General features: G+C 51.3%; 1 protein-coding gene across 4 annotated transcripts; it reads left to right on the top strand.

The window, feature by feature from the left end:
• The first annotated feature begins 431 nt into the window (after positions 1-431).
• KLK4 (kallikrein related peptidase 4) lies at positions 432-27,663 on the top strand. Of its 4 annotated transcripts, none has more exons than XM_021093482.2 (6): positions 432-517; positions 17,575-17,731; positions 25,337-25,499; positions 26,012-26,262; positions 26,349-26,485; positions 27,211-27,663. In XM_021093482.2, exons 2-6 carry the CDS (start codon positions 17,659-17,661, stop codon positions 27,361-27,363), a joined length of 777 nt encoding a protein of 258 aa, XP_020949141.1. In that variant the 5' UTR covers positions 432-517; positions 17,575-17,658; the 3' UTR covers positions 27,364-27,663. The 4 variants fall into 4 exon arrangements, with proteins under 4 accessions (XP_020949141.1, XP_084814703.1, NP_001421913.1 ...); NM_213802.1 differs by lacking the exons at positions 432-517; positions 17,575-17,731 and adding exons at positions 23,360-23,417; positions 23,998-24,068; NM_001434984.1 differs by lacking the exon at positions 17,575-17,731 and having other exon boundaries at positions 435-517.
• The last annotated feature ends 111 nt before the right edge of the window (positions 27,664-27,774 follow it).

Here is a 27,774-nt window from a genome sequence, read left to right as displayed (position 1 = left end):
CCCACTCCACCCCTAGCCTGGGCATATGCCGCGGGTGCAGCCCTAAAAAGCAAAAAAAAAAAAAAAGAAGATCATGCTGGCTGCTGGGAGAGAGCAAAGCGGAGCTGCTGATCCGCCAGAGTAGAAAAGAGAGGTGAGTTAACAACAATTATCAGAAAACATCAGCACAGAAGCAGCTGCCTCTGGGATGGCTCTCCCCACCTCCAGGTGACCTTGCTTTCCTGGTCGCTCTCGTCTCCTTTCCTCCGAAGGGCATCCTCTGTTTCCTTGCCATCCCCCCTGATAACTGGCCCCCGGGATTGGCTTTTCTTAGTTCACATTCGAGAAGCAGATTGGCTGCTCCCAGGTCAGGTGCTGCCTCTGGGTCCAATCAGCTATGAGCAAGAAGGGTGGGGCCACCCTGTCTGGGAGGAGCCTCGAGTCACCTCTTCATCGGCGGTGGTCGGCGGTGGTCGGCAGCGGTACCCCCAAGAAGGCGGCGGGAATGGCCGTCGAGGAAACGGACACGTCCGGAGAGGTAAGTTGTAGACTTCAGCATCCAGATTATATTTACTCGGTTCACTCTGGTTTTTGTCTACAGTCATAAACGTTTCCTTCTCACTGCTGCACGTTATACTCTTGTGTCAATGTACTTCAATTTATTTGCCCGTTTTTTGCTGTGACTCAGCATGGGGGTAGTTTCTAGTTTCTCCAAAAGTTTTAAACAGTTGAATACTTTCCTGATGTGGCCTTTGCTAAAACTACGACGCAAAAAGTTTAGGAGACGCAGTGGGCTTTGCGGCTTCACCCACCCCATCGCCATGCTTCTGACCCCTGATGGCAGAAGCCTTATGTATCCTGGATCCGGTTTAGGCTCCAGGGTGAACAGGAGATCAGAAGGGAAGCGCGTGAGCCAGGAGGAAGAGATGGAGGGACCGTGAACTTGTCTGACTTAGCACAGGGCAAGCTGAGCTAAACAGAAATGAAGCTGTCATTCTCCACAAGGCATTACCGCCCAAGCGGGTGTCTGGCTCGGGGCTGGCATGTGACCTGAATAAAGCTGTTCACCCTGCACCCGGGCAGCCACGTGATCCAGTTCTAAGCAATAAGACATTAGCTGGGAAGGTCCTGCGGTGGCCCAGTGGGTTAAAGGATCCAGCAATGCTGTAGCTGCCCTGTAGGTCGCAGCTATGGCTGGGATTCAGTCCCTGGCCTGGGAACTTCCATATGCAGCAGGTGAGGCCATTAAAAAAAAATGGCCTCGGGGTTCCCATCGTGGCGCAGTGGTTAACGAATCTGACTAGGAACCATGAGGTTGCAGGTTCAATCCCTGCCCTTGCTCAGTGAGTTAAGGATCCGGCGTTGCCATGAGCTGTGGTGTAGGTCGCAGACGCGGCTTGGAGCCTGCGTTGCTGTGGCTGTGGCTGTGGCGTAGGCCGGTGGCTACAGCTCCGATTGGACCCCTAGCCTGAGAACCTCCATATTGCCGCGGAAGTGGCTCAAGAAAAGGCAAAAAGACAAAAATAAATAAATAAATAAAATAAGTAAAATAAATTTTTAAAAAAATGGCCTCAGCAGGAAGGAAGCTGACTATTATCCATGAGGATTCAGGTTCAATCTTTGGCCTTGCTCAGTGGGTTAAGGATCTGGTGTTGCTGTGAGCTGGGGTGAAGGTCACAGACGCGGCTCTGATCCCGTGTTGCTGTGGCTGTGGTGTAGGCCGACAGCTGCAGCTCCACTTCGACTCCTAGCCTGGGAATCTCTATATGCCTCGGGTGTGGCCCTAAAAAGAAAAAAAAAGAGAGAGAGAGACTAAAACCTCAAGTGTCTGGGCTACTGTAACAGATTTTCAGTTTGCTGATACAGAGGTGATGGGGGAAATAAAGTTTCCAGGAACTAAAAGCCTAGGCGTTGGACGTATTTGACTTCCTCTTCGTTGATGCAGCTCTGTCCTTGCCAGCAGGGAGGCTGGCCCGGGAACCGGGATGGGACCTATGACGGTAAATAGTTTGCATTAAGGGAGGAGTATGCTTGCTGCGTGGTGATGAAAGCAGTGCGAAGTGGGCTGTGGTGGTGCAAGAAATAAACTTCTTCAGCAACATGGACGGAACTAGAGACTCTCATACTGAGTGAAATCAGTCAGAAAGAGAAAGACAAATCCCATATGATATCACTTAGAACTGGAATCTAATATACAGCACAAAGGAACCTTTCCACAGAAAAGAAAATTATGGATTTGGAGGAGAGACTTTCAGCTGCCCTGGAGGGGGAGCGGAGTGGGAGGGATCAGGAGCTTGGGGTTAATAGATGCAAACTATCACTCTTGGAATGGGCTTACCATGAGATCCTGCTGTGTCGCATTGAGAACTCTATCTAGATACTTATATCACAACACAACAATGGGAGGAAAAAGTATGTATACATGCATGTGTAACTTGGTCCCCATGCTGTACAGCGGAAAAAAATAAACGACAACCACAAAAAGAAATAAGCTTCTTGGCGTTCCCATCGTGGCACAGCGGAAACGAATCCGACTAGGACCCTTGAGGTTGCAGGTTCAATCCCTAGCCTTGCTCAGTGGGTCAAGGATCTGGCATTGCCATGAGCTGTGGTGTAGATTGCAGATGTGACTTGGATCCCACGTTGCTGTGGTTGTGGTGGAGGCCGGCAGCTGTATCTCCGATTGGACCCCTAGCCTGGGAACCTCCACATGCCATGGAGGCAGCCCTAGAAAAGACAAAGAGACCAAAAAAAAATTTTTTTTTTTTAAGTAAACAAGCAAAAAGAGTGTCCAGAAGGCTGGGTTTCTTCTGCAAGGTCAGGGAAGCGGTGTGTGTGCTCCTGTCTGTTTCTACTCACTGGGGCCACCCTCTGATACGATTATACACCCTTAACTTGTTAAATCAGCCCCTTAATCTACCCCAATGTGGCTGATTCTTGCTTGAACACCCCGCCACCCCAACACACGTACCAAATGCCCCGAATTGGCTCAGGGTGTCAGAGAGGCCAAGACTAAGGACAAAACATGTCATCGGGTGTGTCTCGGAAAGCTGGCGCGTCCTCCACCCCAGTGCCCTTGCTCTTGGGGTGATCCTGGCTAGAAACCGAGGTCAGGGAGTAGCCCCAATTTTGCTGGTGGGAGGACCTTCCCCATGCATTCTTCACACCAGATAAGCATCTAATTGTTGGCTACAGGGAGGTTGGCAGTGGGTTAGCTTTTATTAATAATAATGATAGCGATGACAATGACGACAGCTACCATTTATTGAGTGCCAGACACCTCGCTGCATTCGTGGCATGTCGGGTCTCTGGTTGTGACAGCAGTGTCTCAGGAGGGAGGAGCTCAACAAGTCAGGAGGCTGCCAGGGCAGCGAGGTTGGGTGAATTTGGCTCCCCTTCTGCAGGTGGTACGTGGCGCTGCCAGGCTGTGAATCGAGAGAGTAGGAGTCCTGAGCTCACGCCCGAAACCACAAGGTACTTGAGCCAACGAACGTAAACAGAGGGATGCAGGGTCAAAGCTAGGGAGATAGGTGATGATGCGGGGAAGAGGGAGGGGATGGGAATGGGGGAGAGAGACGGAGAGCTTTAAAGAAAGAGAGGCTCGGAGTTCCCGCCGTGGCGCAGTGGTTAATGAATCTGACTAGGAACCATGAGGTCATAGGTTGGATCCCTGGCCTTGCTCAGTGGGTTAAGCATCTGGCGTGGCTGTGAGCTGTGGGGTAGGTCGCAGACGTGGCTCAGATCTTGCATTGCTGTGGCTCTGGTGTAGGCCAGTGGCTACGGCTCCAATTCGACCCCTAGCCTAGGAACCTCCATACGCCGCAGGAGCTGCCCAAGAAATGGCAAAAAAAAAAAAAAAAAAAGAAAGAAAAAAGAAAAAAAGGCTAAAAGAGATTTAGAGACAGAATTTTTTTTTTAAGTTTTGTGTATTAAAGTAGTGTTGATTTATAATGTTCTCTCAGTTTCTGCTGTACAGTAGAGTGACCCGGTCATACATATATATATATATACATTCTTTTTCTCATGTTATCTTCCATCACGTTGAGGATCACAAGTGATGGGATCAAGTTCCCTACGCTGTATGGCAGGCCCTCATTGCTTATCTATTCTAGATGCCATAGTTTGCATCTACCAACCCCAAACTCCCCGTCCATCCCTCTCCCTTCCCCTCTCCCTTGGCAACCACAAGTCTGTTCTCCATGTCTGAGTCTGTTTCTGTTCTATAGACGGGTTCATTTGTGCCATGTTTTAGATACCACATAGAAGTGATATCATATGGAATTTGTCTTTCTCTTTCTGACTTACTTCACTTAGTATGAGACTCTCTAGTTCCATCTGGGTTGCTACAAATGGCATCGTTTTGTTCTTTTTTATGGCTGAGTAATATTCCATTGTATATATGTACCACATCTTCTTAATCCATTCATCTGTCGACGGACTTTCAGGTTGTTTCCATGTCTTGGTTATTGTGACTAGTGCTGCTGTGAACATAGGGATGCATGTATCTTTTTTAATTGTAGGTGTGTACAGACACAGAGATTTAAAGAGAAGAGAGAGAGAAGGAGCCAGCCCTATGTGGAACCATAAAAAAAGACTAAAACAAAACTACAGAGAAAGGTTCAATGGAAGGACTTAGGGAAATTGAGAGAAGGTCTCAGTAAGCTAGATACAGGGAGTTCCTGTCCTGGTTCAGCAGTTAACGAATCCAACTAGTATCCATGAAGACATGGGTTCGATCCCTGGCCTCCCTCAGTGGGTTAAGGATCCGGTGTTGCCGTGAGCTGTGGTGTAGGTCGTAGACACGGCTCAGATCTGGTGTTGCTGTGGCCGTGGCTGTGGCCAGCAGCTATAGCTCCGATTGGACTCCTAGCCTGGGAACCACCATATGCCAGGGGTGTGGCCCTAAAAAGACAAAAAAAAAAAGTTGCATTCATACATTCATACACACTACATAGGTAGATAGCTAATTAGCTAGCTAGATAAACGGGAGAGACAAAAACACAAAGCAAAAACAAAAACCAGAGAGAAGGATAAGAAGGATTCCTACAATGAAAGGTTTTTTTTTGGGGGGGGGTCAATCCAGGACCCTAGATTTCCTCCGATGACCCTGACCTAGCTCTCCCTCCACTTCCAGATGCCTAAGTGCCCCACCCCCACCCCTTGGGCTTAGTCCCCCCCCCCCGCCCCCCCGCATGGATAGTGTCTGCTCCATAGTCCAGAGGTGATGAATTCAGCAGAACATCTGTTTCCTGTTCTGGATGCTAGGACCTGCCTTGAGACTTCTGGTTGTGGGGCAGAGGTAATGAACATGACTAGGATCCGTGAGGATGCGTGTTTGATCTGCAACCTCGCTCAGTGGGTTAAGGATCCAGCATGCCATCTGGAAGTTTCCAGGCAGGGGGTCCAATCCGAGCTACAGCTGCTGGCCTACACCACAGCCACAGCAAAGCTGGATCTGAGCAGCATCTGCCACCTACACCTGAGCTTGCAGCAAGGCTAGATCCTTAACCCACTGAGCGAGGCCAGGGATCGAACCCGCAACCTCGTGGTTCCTAGTCAGATTCCTTTCCGATGCGCCACCGCCGCCACCACCACCATGGGAACTCCAGAGCTTTCTTACTATTCTTTCTTAACTTTGTCCCAGAGTTCCCTAAGCTGCCTGCACAAATGTGAAGGGAGTCATTGATACTTAAGCATCCCCTAGGATCCAGTTTGAGGAGTTTATTCCTGGCCCCTCCTCAGAGCAGCTGAATCAGGAGTTGCAGGTTAGCAAGATCCCCTGGCGATTCCTGTTCCTCTTCAAGACTGAGAGGCACTGCCGAGCACCCAGGGAAGAAGGAATTTTAAACCCGTGTTATTATGAATCCACCATTTGCTATATGGCGCCACCTTGAGGCCCGTTGAAGAACTGACTTGGGAAAGCCAGGAACGTGGCAGGAGTCCGGTGGCTTCGGGTGCCGGTTCTCGAGGTATTCAACCTATCTGAACCGTGGATGGGTCAAACTCCTTTACATACCACTGGGATGACAGTTCCACTTCATGTACCGTGTTTGCCCCAGCGTGGGTGCAGGAAGACCAAACAATGCTCTACCAATTTCAGAGATGCTCTACCAATTTCAACAATGCTTCCAAGATGGAGCCTGGACATAATTCAGGGGCAAAAGGCCACTGAGTCTAGAGTATTTGGGTTAAATTGTGCCCCCACCCCCCAAAAAAATATGTTGCAGTCCTCATCCCCAGGACCTCAGAATGTGGCCGTTTGGAAACAGGGTCATGGCAAATAATTAGTCAAGATGAAGTCATGCTGGACGAGGGTGGACCCTAAACCAGTATAACTGGTGTCTTCATATGAAGAGGGAAGGTGATGAGAAGACAGAGACACGGGGGAGAAAGCCATGGGAAGACAGAGGCAGAGCTTGGAGTGATTCTGCTGCAAGCTGGGGAGTGCCAAGGATTGCCAGCCACCAGCAGAGGCTGGAAGAGAGAAGGAACTATTTTACCCAGAGTCTCAGAGGGAAAACAGCCCTATAGATACCCTGACTTTGGGCATCTGATCTTCAAAACTGTAAAAGAATACATTTCTGTTGTTTTAAGCCCCCCAGTTTGTGGGACTTTATTACAGCAGCCCCAAGAAACGAATACCCATGGGAAGGATGATTTTATTTTTCGTTTCAGGGCTGCACCTGCAACATATGACAGTCCCCAGGCTAGAGATGGAAGCAGAGCTGCCGGCCTATGCCACAGCCACAGCCATGCAGGATCCAAGTGTGTCTGCAATCTACCCGGCGTCTCACAGCAGTGCCGGATCCCCAACCCACTGAGCAGGGCCAAGGATCCAACCTGCATCCTCAGGCATTCTAGTTGGGCTTGTTACCTTGGAGCCACAGCAGAGCTGGAAGGTTGAACTTCTATGTACATTAAGGAAGTTAGAAAATATCTCAAGACCTCTTTCCTTGAGAGGAAACCAAAGCTAGGACTACTTTACAGCAGAAGGTAGCAAAAGGCCAATACATCTCTTCAACAGCGTGTGAAAAGGTCTCAACATTTTTTTTTTAAGGGACACATATGGAAGCTTCCAGGCCAGGGATTGAATCCGAGCTGCAGCTGGGACCTACACCATATCCTTCAAGCCACTGTGCCTTTGGGGATAGACCCTGAGCCTCTGCAGCAACCTGAGCCACTGGAGTCAGACTCTTAACCCACTGCACCACAGCGGGAACTCCCTCAACATCTGTAATCATGAGAAAAATGCAACTTAAAAGCACCATCAGACAGATGCTCATAGCAGCTTTATTTGCAATGGTTCCACATAAGGCTTTTAGCTATCGACCTTATCTTTTCCACAAAGGAGGATGCCCACATGGGCACTCTGGATTCTCAAAGGCATTGGTGCCATCTTTTTCCTCCTAAATGTTCTCATTAAGTCCCATCATAGGACATGGCCTGAGGTTTTCTCTCCTTGCAATTTAGACTGCATCAAAGCATATGAGGCCTTCCCATTGTGGCTCAGTGAGTTAAGAACCCAACATAGTGTCTGTGAGGATGCGGGTTCGATCCCTGGCCTTGCTCCGTGGGTTAAGGATCAGGCGTTGCTGTGGCTGTGGTGTAGGCCGGCGGCTACAGCTCTGATTTGACCCCTAGTATGGGAACCTCCATATGCTGTGGGTTTGGCCCTAAAAAGCAAAAAAGAGGAAGGAAATGAGGCTAGTCTGAAATGAGATATACTGTAAGTAGAAAATACACCTCAGATTTCAAAGACCTCTTATAAAAGTAAATGATCACATTAATGTCTGTATTAAGTACGTGTTCAGACTATTGCAGTCTGTTTTAGGTTAAATAAAATATAAAGATTAACTTTACCTTTTTCTTTTTTCTTTTTTTTTTTAACTTTTTAGGGCCGCACCTGCAGCCTTTGGAGGTTCCCAGGCTAGGGGTCGAATCGGAGCTACAGCTGCCGGCCTGCACCACAGCCACAGCCACGCCAGATCCGAGCTGCGTCTGCGACCTACACCCCAGCTCCTGGCAACACCAGATCCTTAACCCACTGACTGAGGCCAGGGATCCAACCTGAAACCTCATGGTTCCTAGTCAGATTCATCAACCACTGAGCCATGACGGCTCTGTCTGTCTTTTTTTTTTTTTTTTTTCCCCTGTCTTTTTGTCTTTTTCTAGGGCCGCACCTGCTTGAAGAACATAAGCTTGCATCTACCCCGGTCCTTATCTGTGGCCCTATTTTCTGCTCCCAATCAATCAAACCACTTCCTAATCTCTCCCAAGGGAGGGCACCGTCTTCAGGGCATTAGCCTGCTGTGGCCGCTTTTGCCTGGCAAAGCAATGAAGCTGTTTTCTTTCTTCTTTGCCCCAAGCCCCGTCTCTGCATTTCTATTTGACACCTGTGGACAGAGGCTGAGTTTCAGCCCCAGCTTTGCTCTGTATTGGACGTCTGTGAAATGATAAGCTTGGTAGTACAGCTTTACAGGATTGCTTTCAGGATGATGGAACATAACACTCCAGAAAGCTTTGCCTCTGGCATTGGGTCTCAAGAAAGACTGTCTAGAAACTGAAACTGAGGAGTTCCCGTCGTGGCTCAGTGGAAACGGATCCAACTAGGAACCACGAGGTTGCAGGTTCGATCCCTGGCCTCGCTCGGTGGGTGAAGGATCTGGCATCACCATGAGCTGTGGTGTAGGTTGCAGACGTGGCTCGGATCCTGCGTGGCAGTGGCGGTGGCCAGCAGCTGTAGCTCCGATGCGACCCCTAACCTGGGGAACCTCCAGCTGCTGCAGGCGCGGCCCTGAGAAAGCAAAAAATAAATAAATAAATAAAAGAGCCTGGGCAGCACTATTTCAGATAGCTCTGGAATAGTGCCCCAGAGAGGCAAGGGGAAAAAATATCAGTGCCTATGTGATACCGGAGAAGGGAGAGGTGCCTGCAGCCCTGCACGCATTTCACAGAAGTTGCTGCGATTCTCCTGAAGGTTACAAGTCCCTTGGAGCCGACAGCACTGTGAAGGCATTTCGTGTTTTTCTAGATACAAGGAGATGCAAGAATTGGGGTCATAACATCTTCTCCTACAATGTCTGACTATCTGGAGACCTGTTCTGCCAGTTTTTCTGGAGCAGGGGAATGCCTCAGTCCTGATGTTCACCCCAAGCTCTGCTCAGGGGGGGTTGCAGGTCGGCACCTGCCGTGGCTCATGATTCAGTCCATGTAGAGGCGGGGGGGGGGGCAGGCGCCAAACTCCAGGTCCCAGGCAGAAGGGTGGCAACGGATGCTAAAATATGTTGCCTCATCTCAGGTTCCCGAATAATGAGGGGCTCTGGCTTTGGGAGGTCGTCTTTCCCTTACGTTCCTGTCCTGGGTCCGAAAGATCATTGTCTTGCTGAACTTGAAGTCAGGCCCGATCTTATCTTTCATTCATGACCCGAGGCATATCTTGTACTTTTTTTATGGTTTTATCGTTAAGCAAGCCTGCTTCCTTGCAGGCAATCTGCTGCCTTTCTTGAGCAATTATTAACTTGCTGGAGTTCCCGTTGTAGCTCAGCGGAAATGAATCTGACTAGGATCCACAAGGATGCGGGTTCGATCCCTGACCTTGCTCAGTGGGTTAAGGATCCGGCCTTGCCATGGGCTGTGGTGTAGGTCACAGACGCGGCTCGGATCCTGTGTTGCTGTGGCTCTGGCGTAGGCCAGTGGCTACAGCTCCGATTCGACCCCTAGCCTGGGAACCTCCATGTGCCGCAGGAGCGGCCCAAGAAAAGGGAAAAAGCCAAAAAACAAAACCCAAAAAAACCAATATACCTTGGGAGTTCGTTCATGGTGCAGTGGGTTCAGGCTCTGGCATTGGCACTACAGCAGCTGTGGTGTGGGTTCAATCCCTGGCTCGGGAACTTCCCCATGGCGCAGCCAAAAAATAAAATAATAAAATAGTGCACCTTAGGCAATAAGCCAGGGAAGCTTTGGTGCTGTGTTATTTACCGGCACTGATAACAATTAAGGGAGTCGTCGCTAATTTTCACACTTAGTCATGATTTTATAACTTATGCAACTAACTAAAGGAGTGTCACAAACTTCGTAACCAACTCCAGAATCAGGAGGTCTTTCTTAACATTTTATGTGTTTATTTTTCTTGTTTGAGGGCCTCACATTTTGGTTATTCACTTTTCGATTGATTTCCGTTCCTTTTTTTCCCTCCCATGTGTATTGAGATATAATCGACCCTGTGAGTTGAAGGTGTGCAGTGTAATGATTTGACTTACCTACATCATGAAATAATTACTGCAATAAGGTTCGCAAACTCCCATCATCTCATATAGATGAAAAAGAAAAAAACCTTTTTTCCTTGTAATAACTCATAGGGTTTATTCTCTTATTAACAGCTTTCCTAATGTAACAGTGGTAGGTGTTTTGTTTTGTTTTGTCTTGGCCATGCCCACAACATGTGGAAGTTCCAGGACCAGGGATCGAACCCTCACCTCTCTCCCTGTGCTGTAAAAAGACACAACCCCACACTTGGGCTCTCTGTGATCATCAGGAAGTCATCACACTGCATCAGAGGCATCTCTTTTCTCAATAAACTCTTTTTTCTTGGAGCTCCCCTCATGGCTCAGTAGTAATGAACCCAACTAGTATCCATGAGGATGCAGGTTCAATCCCTGGTCTCACTCAGTGGGTTAAGGATCCAGCATTGCCGTGAGCTATGGTGTAGGTCACAGACGTGGCTTGGACCTGGCATGGCTGTGGCTCTGGCATAGGCCGGCACCTGTAGCTCCAATTCGACCTCTAGCCTGGAAACTTCCATATGCTGCAGGTGCAGCCCTAAAAAGACAAAAACAAACCAAAAAACCCCTCTTCTTTCTCTTCACCTCACTATGAGCTTTGAACATTCTTTTTCCGAACCACACGTAAGGACCACAACACCTATGTGCATTTTTCACTCAATCTTATGTGCTTTATTTTCAATCTGCTTTTTCTGGCCAGGTCTGATCACCACAAAATGAGTAATAAGGTTTTTAGGGTGTGGAGGAGGGAGAGGGAATGTCTTGCCAGCTGAGAGCTTTATACTCATAGATATAATTATGAATCATCTGTCATTTTCACAGCAGCCATTGTCTTATAACTTATGTAATTATCTCAACAGTGTTTCACAAACCTTGAAGCTAATGAGGCCTTACAAGTCTTGGATGTTTATAACAGAAAGAAGAATCCACCAAGTGCTCTGAGCACCAGGAGAAACCTTACTTTTCAAGAAGCTCAGGAGTTCCCATCGTGGTGCAGCAGACACGAATCCAACCAGGAACCATGAGGTTGCAAGTTCGACTCTGGCCTCGCTCAGTGGGTTAAGGATCCGGTGTTGCCAGGAGCTGTGGCGTAGGGGTCGAAGACGTGGCTTGGATCTGGTGTGGCTGTGGCTGGGGTGTAGGCAGGCAGCTGTAGCTCTGATTAGACCCCTAGCCTGGGAACCTCCATATGCTGTGGGTGGGGCCCCGAAAAACAAACAAACAAACAAAAACAAAAACAAAAGCCCAGGCTGGTGGTTAAAGGCAAGAGGAAAATAAATAAAGACACATCTTGTTACTGAAATTCGGTCTGTCCAGCAGGGCTGAATAGAAATGAGAAAACAGAGTTTTGAGTGAAAGAGAAAAAAATAGTTTTATTTCTTTGCTGAGCAAAGGAGGCCATGGCAGGTTAATGCCCTGCAGACTGTGTCTTCCTCCGGGAGGGATTAGAAAGTGGTTTTATAGTTTGAGCATAGAAAATAGAGCCATAGGTAAAGATCGGGGTCCATACAAGATTCCATTCTTCTTCTTCTTTTTTTTTTTTTTTTTTTGTCTTTTTTGCCTTTTCTAGGGCTGCTTCCGCGGCATATGGAGGTTCCCACGCTAGGGGTCCAACCGGAGCTGCAGCCGCCGGCCTACACCAGAGCCACAGCAACGTGGGATCCAAGGTGCCACCTACACCACAGCTCACAGCAACGCCGGATCCTTAGCCCCCTGAGCGAGGCCAGGGATCGAACCTGCAACCTCATGGTTCCTAGTCAGATTCGTTAACCACTGCGCTGGCAACTCCAAGATTCCATTCTTCTTCAAAGCTGGTGTTTAGTGCCCTCAGGAGGGATTCTGGTCCTCCTCTGTTTCTCTTTTGTTGGGGGCTTTCCTTCTGCAGAGATTCTTGGGTGCATTCCTTGAGGGGGAGCCAGACCCTGCCCTGAGGCACACCCTTGTCTCTTGACGGCTCCTCCCTGGTTTCTGCAATTAGCGATTGTTTGGACCTACGCTTTGGAACTCAGGGAGGATCCGAAGCCTACCACCTATTCCCTATAAACAAGAAGCGGGGAACACAGAAAGGCTTGTGTGCCCAGGAGCCCCAAGGGCACTGCTGGGTTTCAATCTTTCCACTCACTTGTTCTGGCAGCAAAAATCCTTGTAGAGGACCCAGGAAATATATTTTCGTTCTTTTGTTTTGAAGAAGGGGTAAGGACAAGACAGACAGGACAGGCAGGACAGACATGAGACGTGAGGTCACAGTGGAGATTTCTCACTCACTCTGTACCTTTTTAGTAAAAAATGTTTAGTAAACATTTTTGCTTTTGGTACCCTGTGGAAATCACAGCTCATCTAAAACATGCAGTAGAGGAGTTCCCATTCTGGTGCAGTGGAAAAGAGTTCAACTAGTATACACGATGATGCAGGTTCGATCCCTGGCTTCTCTCAATGGGTTAAGGATCTGGCGTGGCCGTGAGCTGTGGTTTGGAGCCAGTCGCTGACTCCCCTCAGATTCCCTGTTGCTGTGGCTGTGCCAGCAGGCATACCTCCAATTCAACCCCTAGCCTGAGAACTTCCAAAGGCCGTGGGTCCAACCCTAAAAAAAAAAAAAAAAAAAAAAAATGCAATAGAAATGATGTTACACATACAGAAATCCTCATGCAAGGCTCCCTGGGTTCAAACCCCACTGTTTCTTACTGTGGAGCCTCGGAAAATGACTTGACTCTTTGCCTAGGTTTCTCCTTGCTTATGGTGGAGACAGCAAAAAGCAGCAACATCTTAAGGTTAATGGGAATATTAGCAAATTAATCTGGGAAAAACAATTTTACCCAGCATGCCCTGGGCATTGTTAGCGATTAGTTAACACTCTCCCCCAGCAAGTAAAAACCAAGTGCTTCCTTTTTCACCTCCCCCGCCGCCTTAACGAATAGAGCCAGTGAAAAAAACTGGTTTCCTTCTATAATGGGGAAAGCCGTATTTCTGAATCTATCTCTGCCTTTTTAAAAGACAGGTTCGTGGTTTTAGAGAATTAAGAATAGTGACGCGAGGGAGGAGTTCCCGTGGTGGCGCAGCAGAAACGAATCCTACTAGTATCCATGAGGATGCGGGTCTGATCCCTGGCCTCGTTCAGTGGGTTGGGGATCTGGTGTTGCGGTGAAGCTGTGGCCACCGGCTGCAGCCCCGATTCGACTCCTAGCCTGCAAACTTCCATTTGCCGCCCCTAAAAAGAAAACAAAAACCAAAAACCAAAAAACAGGGCACAGCGGGATGGGCGCGGCATCTTTCGGGAGCGCTCGGACGCAGGCTCCATCCCGGCCGCGCACAGAGGGCTGAGGATTCTGCGTTGCAGCCCGGGACCTCCATCTGCCATGCGCGGGGCGGCCAAAAAAGAAAAAAAATATTAAAAAAAAAAAAGGCTTGAGTTCACCGAGCGCAAGGCTCAGAGGTTGGTTACCAGGTACAAAGCTCAGGTGGCGGCCCCTGCTCCCGCCACCAGCCTGGGCTGCGCCTGCCTCCTCGGCTCCCACCTCTGGGTCCAGCGCTGGCTGCTGAGGCTCAAAAGAACCGGGGGCCCCTCCTTGGTCTCAGCCCTCGCCCGTCTCTCTCTCTCCCTGTGTTTTTCTCTGTCCCCACAAGGGGGCAGTGTTGCACAGCGGTTCGGTGCACAGAGGCGGGTGAGGGGGGTACTCACACCCAGCCCGCTTGGCGCCGCAAATGACTCTCAGCTTCTCAGGGCCTTATTTTTCTCATCTGTGAAGTGGGGGTGATAATAGCTCCTATACCAAGTCCGCTGCATGACGATGATGATGTTGTCATTTGCCATTTGCTTTCCCTCCGCTCTCTTGGTGCCCAAGTCAGAATCCACCTTTCTATTTTTCCTTCCTCACTGGGGTCACAGAGTCTGCTGCCACCTGGGGCCAGGCAGATTAGGGGGAAGCCGACAGGCTGGGAGCCAAGGAAAACCATAGGACGCCCCCAGGGCGGTAGCCACTCGGAGCCTGCAAGGGATGGATTATGGATTACGGATTATGGCCACTGGGAATGCAGATGCTTTGTTGACACCTGTCATGGCCTTTTCAAGAGAAGCTTAAGCTCTCCCAATCTCTCCCTCTCTCTCTCTTTTTAAAAATCTTTTTAGGGCTGCACCTGCGGCACATGGAGGTTCCCAGGCTAGGGGTCGAATCGGAGCTGTAGCCACCGGCCCCCGCCACAGCCCCTGCAACACCAGATCTGAGCTGTGTCTGCAACCTACACCACAGCTCACGGCAGCAGGGGATCCTTAACCCACTGAGTGAGGCCAGGGATCGAACCTGCATCCTCATGGTTAGTATTCAGATTCATTTCTGCTGAGCCATGATGAGAACCCCATGATGTCCCCATCTTTCAATGCTGGTGACCAATTAAAGAAAAAAAAAGTGATCCAAGGATTGTGGGCAGCTTCTAGAAGCTGAAAAGGCTAAGGGGATGGACTCTCCCCCTAGAGCCTCCAGGAGGAATCAGCCCAGTGACAATGACTTTGGACTTTGACCTCCCAACTGTAATAGAATAAATGTGTGTTGTTTTATGCCAGTAAATCTGTGGGAATTTCTTACGGCACCATTTGGAAATGAATGCAGATTGACATAATATATTTCATGCTAATAATCAGGCTATATCATATATATGCAAAAAACAAAGGAGATGTGTGTGTGTGTGTGTGTGTGTGTGTGTATATATGATCAGAGTGTAGATACTGATAATAAGGGTAGGGGTTCCTGTTGTGGCTCAGTGGATTAAGAGCCTTTCATAGTATCCGTGAAGATGTGGGTTCCATCCCTGGCCTTGCACAGTGGGTTAAGGACCCGACATTGCTGCAAGTGGCAGCATAGGTCACAGAGGTGGCTCAGATCTGGCACTGCTATGGCTGTGGCATAGTCCGGCTTCTGCAGGTCCAGTTCAAGCTGGCAACTTCCCTATGCGGCAGGTGTGGCCCTAAAAAGAAAAAAAATTTTTTTAATTAAAAAAATAAAAGGGGGAGTTCCCGTCGTGGCGCAGTGGTTAACGAATCCGACTAGGAACCATGAGGTTGCGGGTTCGGTCCCTGCCCTTGCTCAGTGGGTTGACGATCCGGCATTGCCGTGAGTTGTGGTGTAGGTTGCAGACGCGGCTCGGATCCCACGTTGCTGTGGCTCTGGCATAGGCCGGTGGCTACAGCTCCAATTCGACCCCTAGCCTGGGAATCTCCATATGCCGCGGGAGTGGCCCAAGAAATAGCAACAACAACAACAAAAGACAAAAGACAAAATAAAATAAAATAAAATAAAAGGGTAGAAGTTCCCGTTGGCTCAGCAGTTAATGAATCTGACTAGCATCCATGAGGTCGCAGGTTCGATCCCTGGCCTCGCTTAGTGGGTTAAGGATCCAGCATTGCTGTGAGCTGTGGTGTAGGTCGCCAATGCAGCTTGGATCCCATATTGCTGTGGCTGTGGTGTAGGCTGGCAGCTGTAGCTCCGATTTGACCCGTAGCCTGGGGACCTCCATATGCCCCGGGTGTGGCCCTAAAAAGAAAAAGAAGAAAAAAAAAAAAAGGATAAAGTAACAGAGCCGCTCTAGGTGGGGGGATGGTGGAGGTTGGGGGGGAAGTAGGGAAGGCTTCTCTGAGGAGGGGGTGTTTAAGAAATCTGAATAAGTGTGTAACTGGGCAGGGCCCTGTGGGGCTCCTGTGTGCCCCCCCCCATTGCTTATTTTTAGGGAATAAGCTTCAGGCTCCAGGACCCTTCCCGAGTTCCAAAGGGCAAAATTCAAACATTTACCAATCAGGGAAGGGAGGGGATGCAGAGACCCCGGAGGAGCTGTCAAGAGACAAGGGTGCAGCCTCAGGGCAGGGTCCTGGTCCCACCTCAAGGAATATAGATAAAAATAGCTTTGAGTTCTTGATGGAACCCAAACCCCCAACAAATGGAAGATGTTAATGAAGCCTTCTTTACTCCAGAAAAAAGATCACCAGTCCGCTGAACACCAGACGCCAGCTCACCTCTACCCTAATCCTTATCTGCATCCTGAGTTTCCATCCTCAAAACTATAAAACCACCTCCCAATCTCTCCCAAGGCGGTAGGGGGACAGTCTTCAGGGCATTAGCCTGCTGTGACCCTCCTTTGATTGGCAAAGGAGTACAGCTATTTTTTTTTCTCCTGCCCCCAAAACTCTGTTTCCACGTTTCTATTCAGTGCCAGTGGACAGAGTCGACAAGTGTCGCAGGAAGAGGGACCCCCTCCAAGGCCTCGAGAACGGGCTCTTTTCTAACCCTTGGAAATGAATTGTCTGAGGAGACACGTGTGCTGACAAAGCCAAAAACTTTATTGGGAAGGGGCATCAGGGCAGAGGGCCATAGGGTGAGGGAACCCGGTAGAACGGCCACGTGGCTTGCAGGCTCAGGTTTTATGGGACTGGGTTTAGTTTCCGGGTCATCCCTGGCCAACCATCCTGCTCGGCTTGTACCTGGTCTGGCTCGGAGTTCTTGGTGGCATGTGAGGCTCTCAGCCAAGATGGATTCCAGCGCCAAGGATTCTGGGAAGTTGGTTGTTTCCTTCCTCCTACTGGCCCCTCCTAAATCCTCCTGGTCAGTCCTCAGGGCAGCACCACGTTCCTTATCAGGGCCTTTTTTTGTGCCTGGCCAAGGTGGGCAGTTTCAGTCAGTGGTCCCCTAACGTAAGGACTGAGGCAGGTAGATATCTGGGCAAAGAGAAACAGCAGCAGGTGCAAAGGTCCTGAGGTGGGAACATGTTTCACATATATAAGAAGCATTGAGGATGCAGGTGTGGCTGGAGTTATCGATGGGGAGCGGGTGAGAGAGGAGGTCAGAACAGGGACAAATGGGGCAGATTACATGTGGGTTTTTGGGTCATGGTTAGGATTCTAGCTCCTAATCTTGAATGTGATCAGAAGTCTTGCAGATCACAGGAGTTCCTGTTGTGGCTCACCAGGTTAAGAACCAACTAATATCCATGAGGATGTGGGATCAATCCCTGGCCTCCATCAGTGGGTTAAGCATCCAGGGTTGATGTGAGCGTGGTGTAGGTTGCAGACGTGGCAAATCCCAAGTTGCTGTGGCTATAGGGTAGGCTGGCAGCTACAGCTCTGATCTGACCCCTAGGCTGGAAATTTCCATATGCCCCTGGGGTGGCCTTAAAAAACAAACAAAAAGAGTAGATGGGGAGTTTCTGCTGTGGTGCCACAGGAAGGGTGGTCCCAGCCAGAACCGGTTAACAAACTGGTTCTGTTTGTTTCCACTTAAGACCACTTAAGATTTTTCATTTGGCTAATCTTTTATTCTTATTTCCTCCACGTCAGCACAATCCAATGGAAATGTAACAGAGCTGTACACTTTAAAATCGTCCAGTAGTGACTGTAGACCTGAAACAAATTGACAGCCAGATGTTTCCAGAAAAGATAGGTTTACCAGGGATCAGTCAGCCACCATGCAGAACCACGTGCAAGTCCACGCAGGGTAAGAGGAGAACCCTTTTATAGCGGGGGGGGGGGGGGGGGGAGGAGGAGTTGGGGTTACAGTAAACAAAGAGCCTCCTGGCTTTTCATTGGCTGAGTCCTTGACAGGAAAAAAGAGGGTGTTCTTCCTATTGGGCTCTGCTATTGGTTCAAGGGGGTAAGAGCTCCCCCTTCTGGTCTCCAGCTTTATTTCATTAGGGTTTCTTCTGTTGATTAATTTTTGTATAGCACTTTTTTTTTTTTTTTTTGTCTTTTTGCCATTTCTTGGGCCGCTCCCACGGCATATGGAGGTTCCCAGGCTAGGGGTCAGATCGGAGCTGTAGCCTCCAGCTTACGCCAGAGCCACAGCAACGCGGAATCCGAGCTGCGTCTACACCACAGCTCACGGCGACGCCGGATCCTTAACCCACTGAGCAAGGGCAGGGATCTAACCCGCCACCTCATGGTTCCTAGTCGGATTCGTTAACCACTGCACCACGACGGGAACTCCTATATAGCACATTTTTTAAAAAGCAAAAGGAAACAGGGAACACTTTTATTTTATTTTTTTTGCTTTTTAGGGCTACACTCGTGGCATATGGGAGTTCCCAGACTAGGGTTGAATCAGAGCTACAGCTGCCAGCCTACACCACAGCCACAGCAACACCAGCAGTATCTGCGACTTGCACCACAGCCCACAGAGCAAGACTAGGGATTGAATTTGCATCCTCATGGATACTAGTCAGATTCAGGAACTCCTGAAACAAGCAAAATTTTAATTTTAGTAATATATTTTATTTTAACCCAGTGCTTCCAAATTATGATCATTCCAACCTACAGTCAATATAAAATTATTAATTTTATAATTTGCTTCCTTAAGTACCAAGTCTTGAAAATCTCGTGACTATTTCACACTTATAGCAGCATCTCCATGATAATGCTAAATTTGGGGGGGTGAAGGAGAAAAAGATAGCTTTATTGCTTTGCCAGGCAAAGGGGGCCACAGCAGGCCAATGCCTTAAAGACGGTGCCCCCGAATGCTAAATTTTCATCAGGAATTTAAAAAATTTTTTTTGCCGCACCCATGGTATATGGAAGTTCCCCAGGCCAGGGATCGAATCCGAGTCGCAGCTGTGACTTATACAACTCAGGATCCTTAACCTGCTGTGCCACAACAGGAACTCCTTCATCAGGAATGCTTGATTTTTCTTTTAGAGGCTAGAAGTCAGAGTCGAAGAGTTCTCATGGTGGCTCAGTGGTAACGAGCACAACTAGTATCCATGAGGATGTGGGTTCCATCCCTGGCCTCGCTCTGGGCATTGCCATGAGCTGTGGCGAGGCTCAAAGATGCAGCTCGGATCCTTCATGGCTGTGGCTGTGCTGTAGGCTGGCAGCTGCAGCTCTGATTGGACCCCTAGCCTGGGAAGCTCCATCTGCCATGAGGGCAGCCCTAAAAATATAGTAATAAAATAAAAATAAAATATAAAGCACTTTAAACAGGACCAGAGTAAGCCCTTGGCATAATGAAATTAATTCGACATTCATTGATTCATCCCATTAAATGTTTCCTACTCCTGTCCCTACTCGGTGTGGAATGCTCTTATCAGCTGGAAGGTGTGGCTATTGTTTGATATCATTATCCTCTCTCTCCATCAGTCTTCGTGTCCTGCTCTTTCCTCGTTCTGTCTGTCTGTCCTTGTGTGTCTCTCTCTCGGTGTCCGTCTTTGTCTGTCTCTGTGTCCGGTCGGCGCGTACACACTGCTCCAGGGGAGGCTCTGAGTTTTCCACAGTGAACAGAAAAGACCCAGGCCCTGCCCCCCAGGGGCTCCCGGGCTGGTGAGAGAAGCAGGTGTTAGAAAAAGAAACTCGCAAACAGGAACGCGTTTGTAAATTTTGCCAGGGCTCTGAAGAAGCATGTAGGCGGCTCTGACAAGAAAACAAACAAAACCTAGGAAAACGGGGGCCTTGTATTCGATTGAGAGAGAGGTCCGGCAAGGCCCCTCAGAAGAAGTGACACTTGAGATAAGATGAAATGAGAAGTAGGAGTCATCGAGGGTGTGAAGGGAAGCGTGTTGGAGGCATGTGGAACAGACTAGTGGGTGGCCCAGAGGACGGGAGGCTGGGAAGGGGCCTGGAGCCATTCACAGGAGCCATGTCCCTCTGGGAAATCGACTGGGAAACAGAGAACCCAATGAGGGGGCTGGGCCAGGAGCGGGGGTGTGGAGGTGGAGAGACCTGGCTGGGTCTGAGTTATGTTTTGGAGATGCCAGCCAAAGGACCAGAAGGTAGGCTAGGGCAACTGAGAGAAGAATCAAAGGTGTTCCTGTGAATGGGGTGACACTATTGGGGGGGGGAGGGCCTTGGGGGCTAGGGGTGGGCCAAGTTGGGGGAAATTAAAAATATCTTTTTTTTCTATATTTAAAATGACTTCCAGGAGTTCCCTGGTGGCCCAACAGTTGGGGATTTGGCCTTGTCACTGCTGTGGCACAGGTTCGATCCCTGGCCCCGGAACTTCTGTATGCTGCAGGCGAAGCCAAAAATAAATAAAAATGACCTCCAGGATGCCTGTACAATCCCTCCATGTCATTTTGTCTTTGCCTCTGTCCGTGCCCATCCCTCTGTCCTTCAGTATTCTGGGCCTCTCTCCCTGTCTCCCTCTGTGTTGCAGTCCGCCTCTGCCTCAGTTTGGGTCCCTAACCCTGTTGTCTCTTAGTCTCTGTACCTCTTTGTCTTATCTCTTCTTCCTGTTAACTTCTGTGTCTCCGTTTTTTGTTTGCTTTTTTTTTTTTTTTTGTCTTTTCTAGGGCCGCTCCCCCGGCACATGGAGATTCCCAGGCTAGGGGTCTCTTTGGAGCTGCAGCCACCGGCCTACGCCAGAGCCACAGCAACATGGGATCCGAGCCGCGTCTGCAACCTACACCACAGCTCACAGCAACACCGGATCCTCAACCCACTGAGCAAGGCCAGGGATCAAACCCGCATCCTCACAGAGACTAGTCGGGTTCTTAACCCACTGAGCCACAACGGGAACTCCTGTGTCTCTGTTCTTTCTCTCTGTGTGTCTCTGCCTCCATCTCTCTGGGTCTCTGTCTCTCCTTGTCTCATATCTCTCTGTCTTCCTCTCTTCCCTCCGTTCCCTTTGGGTGTCTCTGTTCCTCTGTCTCCATCTGTCTCCGTGTCGCTATCGAAAGCCTGTGACTTTATTTTTCTGTCTTTCCCCATCTCTGCCGCTCCCCATCCCCCCGCCAAGCCCCATTCCAGACTGTTCCCCCTGCCAGACTGGAAGTGTCTCCGTGGCGGGACCACCTCCCCCCCCACATCCTGGAACCATCCCCAAGGACCTGGGTCACCCCTGCCTGACCTCGGGCAGGACAGGGCAAAGGACAGGCCACAGAATGAGGTGGAGGGATGTCACACCCATTCCCTCCTACCCGGCTTCCAGCCACGTCCCGTCCCTCTCGCTGGCCTCAATCCGCCTCCTCCCGCCGTCCAGACCTAAGTCATGTCTGGGCTGATGCGAGACCTGAGCCCACGCTGCACCCTCCTCGGTCCCCTTGGACAGAGCCCCAGGTCCCAGGAGCTGGGCGGGGTCAAGGGGCCATGGGACCCCAGGAGACCAAACGCAGGCAGCTAGACGGAGCCAGAGCCAGAGGACCAGGCAGACGCTAAGAAGTGGCTAGAGATGGAGGAATCTGAGGGAGACAGAGACTCAGAGAGACGGAGAGAGGCACAGACGGTCACCCCTCAGCATCCCTGTCATCTGCCCGCACAACCCGTCATCAGCGCTGTCCACACCCGCTCCTTAGGTGATCTCATTCACCCCATGGCTCTAAACACCACTGTCCCCAGATGACTCCCCGCTGTTTCTCACCAGCCCTGACCTCCGTCTGCCCTGGGGTGCTCCTCCGTCCAACCGCTCGGCTCCCCAGTGGGCGCCTCCCGCGCAGTCCTCCTCCCCACCCTTCTCAGCGCCTCGGCACGTGCACGTGTCCGCAGACAGAGCCGCAAAAACACCATCCTGGCCTCCTCCTCATCTCCTTCCCCCTGGCTGGCACCTGACTCCCCCATCTCCTCAAATGAGCCCCCCTCTGCCCAATGTGGATTCTCTCGCGCTCTCTTTTTTCTTTTTTGGCTGCCCCTCAGCGTATGGAGTTCCCCGGCCAGGGATCAGATCTTAGCCGCAGTTGCAGCAACGGCCGGATCCTTAACCCACTGTGCCAGCCAGGGATCGAACCTGCGTCCAGCGCACCCAAGACGCTGCCAATCCCATTGCACCCCAGTGAGAACTCCCTGATTCTTGTCTCTTCTCTCTGGACCACAGCACCTCCCACCCGGGCTGTTGCCACCTCCCACCTCTTCACTGGTCTCTCTGCTTCCATCTCACCCCTACTAGCATCCTCTATGCAGGATATTCTTAAATAATAAATAAGATCATGCTGCTCCTGCCACCTTGTGCTGAAAACCCATTGCACTTAAACCCCGGCATTCATGGTCTCCGTGCACGGTCTGTCCATGCCTCTCCTTGCTCTTCCTGGCACGCACCAACTTCCCTTTTCCCTGCAAGGCTCAGGTGCCATGATGGCTCTCAGCCTCAAAGTCGCCTCCTCTGAGACTCCCCGACCACTACAGTTACCCCACTTGACCCCAGGCACCCTCCAGCATCACCTGTGTTCTCTGCTACCAGATATTTGTTTGCCTTTGGTTTGCCGATCTTCCCTGCCCGGGGAGTTTGCTTGTCCCTTCCTGGGTCTCAAGGGTGACAGCAGAGCTCAGAGCACAGCAGGTGCCAGGTTGTTCTTTACATGAGCCAAGACTTCCTCCTGCTCCCAATTATTGCGCATCTCCCACAAGCCTGACACTGAGTCCAGGGGCTTTCCCAGCATTCTCTCTGTCTCTCTCTTTTTTGGCCCATTTTTTAAAAAGTTCTATCAGGGGAGTTCCTGTCGTGACACAGTGGTTAACGAATCCGACTAGGAACCATGAGGTTGCGGGTTCGGTCCCTGCCCTTGCTCAGTGGGTTAACGATCCAGCGTTGCCGTGAGCTGTGGTGTAGGTTGCAGACGCGGCTTGGATCCTGCTTTGCTGTGGCTCTGGCGTAGGCTGGTGGCTACAGCTCCTATTCGATCCCTAGCCTGGGAACCTCCATATGCCGTGGGAGCGGCCCAAGAAATGGCAAAAAGACAAAAAAAAAAAAAAAAAGTTCTATCAAAGTGGAGTTGCTGTACAATACATTGTCTCTTTGGATACATGTTGGGAGGGAGGGAGGAACAATGGTCCCCCCTCCCCCGATTTTATGGATGGGGAAACGGAGGCTCACGGGGCGCAGTCACCTGTCCAGGATTCGGAAGGCAGAACAGGTGATGCCGAGGATTTGAATCTGGGAAGTTTTGCTGGGGCAGCAAAGAGGGATGGAAGCAAGAGAGAATAAGAAAAAGGAAATGAGACAGAGAGAGAGGAGGGAAAAGGGATAGAGAACCAAGAAGGAAGTAGGTGTGAGGCCAAGGTCCCCCAGGCCCCCTGCTTCCTGACCGCAGCCTGGCCCAGGGCTGCTGAGCACCTGACCCCAGGAATGTGTCCCCAGGGGGCAGGCTGGCCCAGCCCAGGAGGCTTATAAGCCCCACGAGGGTGGGGTCGGGGGGTGGGTGCTTGTTGGAAGCAGCAGGCAGGAGCGCAGCCCAGCGCTGGATCGGGAGATCCCAGGCAGCCAGGTAAGCGTCCCCAGCGCCCCCTAAAAACTCAACAGTCTGTGATCCACTTTCCCTGCAGCTCCGTGTTGTCACTGTGATTCTCAGCCTCTGGACCTTGTGTCTCCAGATCTCATCTCCAAATGGGACTCTCATTAGGAGTGGCTCTCCAGTTTTCTCTGTCTCCCTAAGTCTGTCTCTGAATCTCTCTCTCCATGACCGTGTCTCTGATGACCTCTGATCATCTCGATCTCTGTCTGTCTCTGTCTTCCCTCCATTCTGAGGGCTCGGTCTCCTGGTTTATGGATGGAGAGACGCTTTCTCCATCCCTCCTCTCCTCCTGGCTCTCTCTCTCTTTCTTTTTTCTCCCTCTCTCCCCCTCGTTCTTTCTCTCTCTCAGCCTCCGAATTTCTCTAGGTTCTGGGTCTCTGGGCCGGGGTCTTAGATCCTATTCTGTGTGCGTGTTGGAGGGGAGGGGAGCTGTATAGGTTCTTGTCTGCTCAATGAGATTCCGGGAAGGGGGCAGGAAGGGGGGACAAAGAGACAGATGGAACGACTTGGGTCATAGGACCCCAGACTCACCTGAAACTGACCCTCGTGCCAGGTGCTGAATGATGACCGCAGCAGGAAACCCCTGGGGCTGGTTCCTGGGGTACCTCCTCCTTGGTATCACAGGTACCTCTGTGTGTGTGTGTGTGTATCTGCGCCCGAGGTACAGTGTTGGTTACTCTGCAGGCGTGACTCAGTGTTCTGCCATGGGACCAAAACTTCGTGGGTGACAGTACTCTGTGACCATTGCGTTCCGGTTGCACGTGTGTAATTCCTCGTATCACCGGGAGTTTGCATGTGTACGACCTGTGCCCTGGAAGTGTGTGGCTGTGCGCATCCTTGTGTGTGGTGTCCTCCTCGTGAGAGCTGATGCGTGATTGGGAGAAGATTCTAACAGCCTGCGCCTCTCAATATCCTGTGGAGTGACAAGGAGGCGAGGGCGTGAGAGATGATGGCCTGAGGACCGGGAGGAGTCTGGAGTGCGGCTAAAAGGGAGATTGTGCTTCTGGGGGAGTTACCCATCGCCGGCGGGGACCCCAGGGACCCACATCATGAAACACTTGTGATGGGGTTTCTGGGTGAGCCAGCTTTTTGCTGCTGTCCAGGAGACTGAACCAGAGAAGGCAAGGCTCTGAGGGCCACAGAGGGCTGCACTGCCTCCTTGAGTGTCTGGCTGTGTCGCCCTTGCCTCTGCCACCTGTGTGCCAGGGTCTGCTGGTGCTGGGAGGCTGTGGCCCCAGTAGTGCACGAACTTGGCGTGGTGCTTTGTTACGTGTGTGTGTGTGTGTGTGAGTGTGAGAGAGAGACAGACAGAGGGAGAGGTGGCATGCAGGTCCCCAGATATGGATGTGACCCACTCAGCTGAAACTCATCCTGACAAGTGACCCTACCTCGTATACGCTGATCTCCACCCCTTGAACCCTACCTCACCCCAAGGAACCTGACCTGTGGAATAAAAGCCCAGTCCCCAGGAGCCCCGGTCCCACCTCCTGAGCTCAGCTCCTCATTCTTGACTCCACCCCTAAGAGCCAGGCTGCCCTCAGCATCTGACTCCATCCCTGAGGCCCTGACCGCACGTCCTGCACTGTGACCCCCCCCACCCCCAAGAGGCCTTATCCTGCCTCTTGAGTCTGTCCCCCTGCCCTGACCACGCCCCTCTGGACCGAGTCCCCGCCCCCAGAAACCCTGGTTCCACCCTGAGCCCACCATGACCACGCCCCTGCATTGTGGCCACGCCCCCTAAAACCAAGACCCCCCCCACCCCCCACCCAGGAGTGGGTATCCTGCATCCCGGGCGGTTCCTCCCGGCGTGATCACGCCCCTGCACCGAGCCCCGCCCCCAGAAGCCCCAGTCCCACTCTGAGCAAATCCCCCGGCCCCGACTCGCTTCTCAGGATCCCTCGCCTTCATTAACGGCGGCCACATCATAAACGGCGAGGACTGCAACCCCCACTCGCAGCCCTGGCAGGCGGCACTGTTCCTGGAAGACGACTTTTTCTGCGGGGGCGTCCTGGTGCATCCGCAATGGGTGCTGTCAGCCGCACACTGCTTCCAAAAGTGAGCACGGAGCGGGGTGGGGATGGGGGCGGGACCTGGGTCCTACGGGTCCGTGGAGGCCAGGGGCGTAATAAATTCAATCTCTGGGTACTAAAAGTGCACCCCGCTGTGGAAGAAGTCTCTGTCTGCGAGGGACAGGGTCGCGATCACGCCGGGAGGAATGGCCCAGGATGCAGGATACCCCCTCCGGGGGAGGGGAGCGGGTCCTGGCTTTAGGGGGCGTGGTCAGGGTGGAACCAGGGTTTCTGGGGGCGGGGTCTCTTTGGAAAGACAGAGTCCTGGGTTGAAATCCCAGCTCCGCTGCTGCGTTTACTAGCGAGTTAAGGCAAGCCTTGCCCCCGGATTATCGATTGGGAATTAGTATTTGAATCACAGCTGCGTAGCTCTTATTGCAGCGCTTAGCAAGGAAGGCGGCCGCGGGGTCGGGGGGGACGGAGAGTGTGGTTGATGGAGAGAATGGAGATAACGGGCGCAGGTGTCCCAGAAGTATTCTGTCCACCGCTGGCCCTCAGTTCCTACACCATCGGGCTGGGTCTGCACAATCTTGAGCCCGAACAAGAACCCGGCAGCCAGATGATGGAGGCCAGCCTCTCCATTCAGCACCCAGAATACAACGAGCCGTCTATGGCCAACGACCTCATGCTCATCAAGTTGAAAGAATCGGTGTCGCTGTCTGACACCGTCCGGAACATCAGCGTCGTCTCCCAGTGCCCGACCCCTGGGGATTCTTGCCTCGTTTCCGGCTGGGGTCGGCTGGCCAGTGGTGAGCTCAGGAGGGTGGGTGTGTCTGCCCTCGCCGAGGGGCTCTCCGCCCAGCCAGAGGGGCTGATCCGATGCTCCGCGTCCCAGGCAGACTGCCCCAAGTGCTGCAGTGTGTGAACATCTCCGTGGCTTCTGAGGAGGTCTGCAAGGCGCGCTACGGCCCCGTGTACCACCCCAGCATGTTCTGCGCTGGCGGAGGCCAGGACCAAAAGGACTCCTGCCACGTGAGAGATGGGGGAAGGGGAGGGGGGATCCAGGGAGAGAGGCAGAAGGAAGGGGTGGGGGGGCACACAGTGAGCAACAGAGATATGGGCTGTGGGGGGGGGGGTCATTGACAAACGGGGAGAGAGACTGCGAGAAAGAAATAGACACAGAAATGAAGAGAAGCAAAGAAAGAAACAGAGGCATTTCCCACGTGGCTCAGCAGTCAACCAACCCAACTAGGAACCATGAGGTTGTGGGTTCGATGCCTGGCCTTGCTCAGTGGGTTAAGGATCTGGTGTTGCCGTGAGCTGTGGTGTGGGTCGCAGATGAGGCTCGGATCCAGTGTTGCTGTGGCTGTGGTGTAGGCTCGCGGCTATAGCTCTGATTGGACTCCTAGCCTGGGAACCTCCATATGCGGCGGGTGCAGCCCTAAAAAGACAAAAAAAAAAAAAAAAAAAAAGGAGAAGAAGAGGAGGAAGGAAAGGGAGTTCCCTGGTGGCACAGCAGGTTAAGGGTTCGGCGTTGCCACTGCAGGGGCACAGATTTGATCTTTGGCCTGGGAACTTCCATGTGCTATAGAAGAGGCCAAAACCAAACCAAAACAACAACAAAAAAAGGAGGGCACGGAGGTAGAAGTTAGGACATGGAGGAGTAGGATTAGGGGAACTCTCAATCATTTGGTTCTTTTCTGATCTCACACGAATCTCCACTCTCTGTGCTTTGGATTCTCATTCTCACACTACAGGGTGACTCTGGGGGCCCCCTCATCTGCAATGGGTCCCTGCAGGGCCTCGTGTCCTTTGGACAAGCCCAGTGTGGCCAACCCAACGTGCCAGGCGTCTACACCAACCTCTGCAAATTCACGGACTGGATACAGACGACCATCCAGGCCAGTTAACTCCCAGGACTGGGATGCATGAAACGGAACCCCCACATGTACTCTGCTGAAGAAATTCAGGAATCTGGGTTCCCAGTGCCTTCCTCCCTCAGCCCCAGGAGTCTAGACACCCCCCAACCCCCTCCCTCCCAGGAGTCCCCTCCCACCGAGAGTCTTTTCCTGAACACAGTGCCCCCTAGTGGCACAGGTTAGCCCCGCTTAACCATTGGTAGAGAAAGTTTGTTTTCCCTGTTTTTTTGTTTTTTAGTTTTTTTGTCCCTTCCCCTAAGGCCAGAAATAAAGTCTATAAGAAGCACAGACTCTGTTCAAACAGCCCTCCTTGCTTTCCTTCCTAGCCAAGGGATTCCAACAAACAGCTTCCCCCTCTTTGGGCCTCAGTTTCCCCATCCAGGAAAGGGGAGCCCTGGGGCT

This window comes from Sus scrofa, chromosome 6 (assembly GCF_054392235.1).
Source record: "Sus scrofa isolate SSC_HxYL_T2T_F1_AM1 chromosome 6, Sscrofa_HxYL_maternal_Yorkshire_Landrace_v2.0, whole genome shotgun sequence".
NCBI classification, from domain to species: domain Eukaryota; kingdom Metazoa; phylum Chordata; class Mammalia; order Artiodactyla; family Suidae; genus Sus; species Sus scrofa.
Note: the sequence above shows the minus strand (reverse complement) of the source record. Positions and strands in the feature narration are given on the sequence as shown.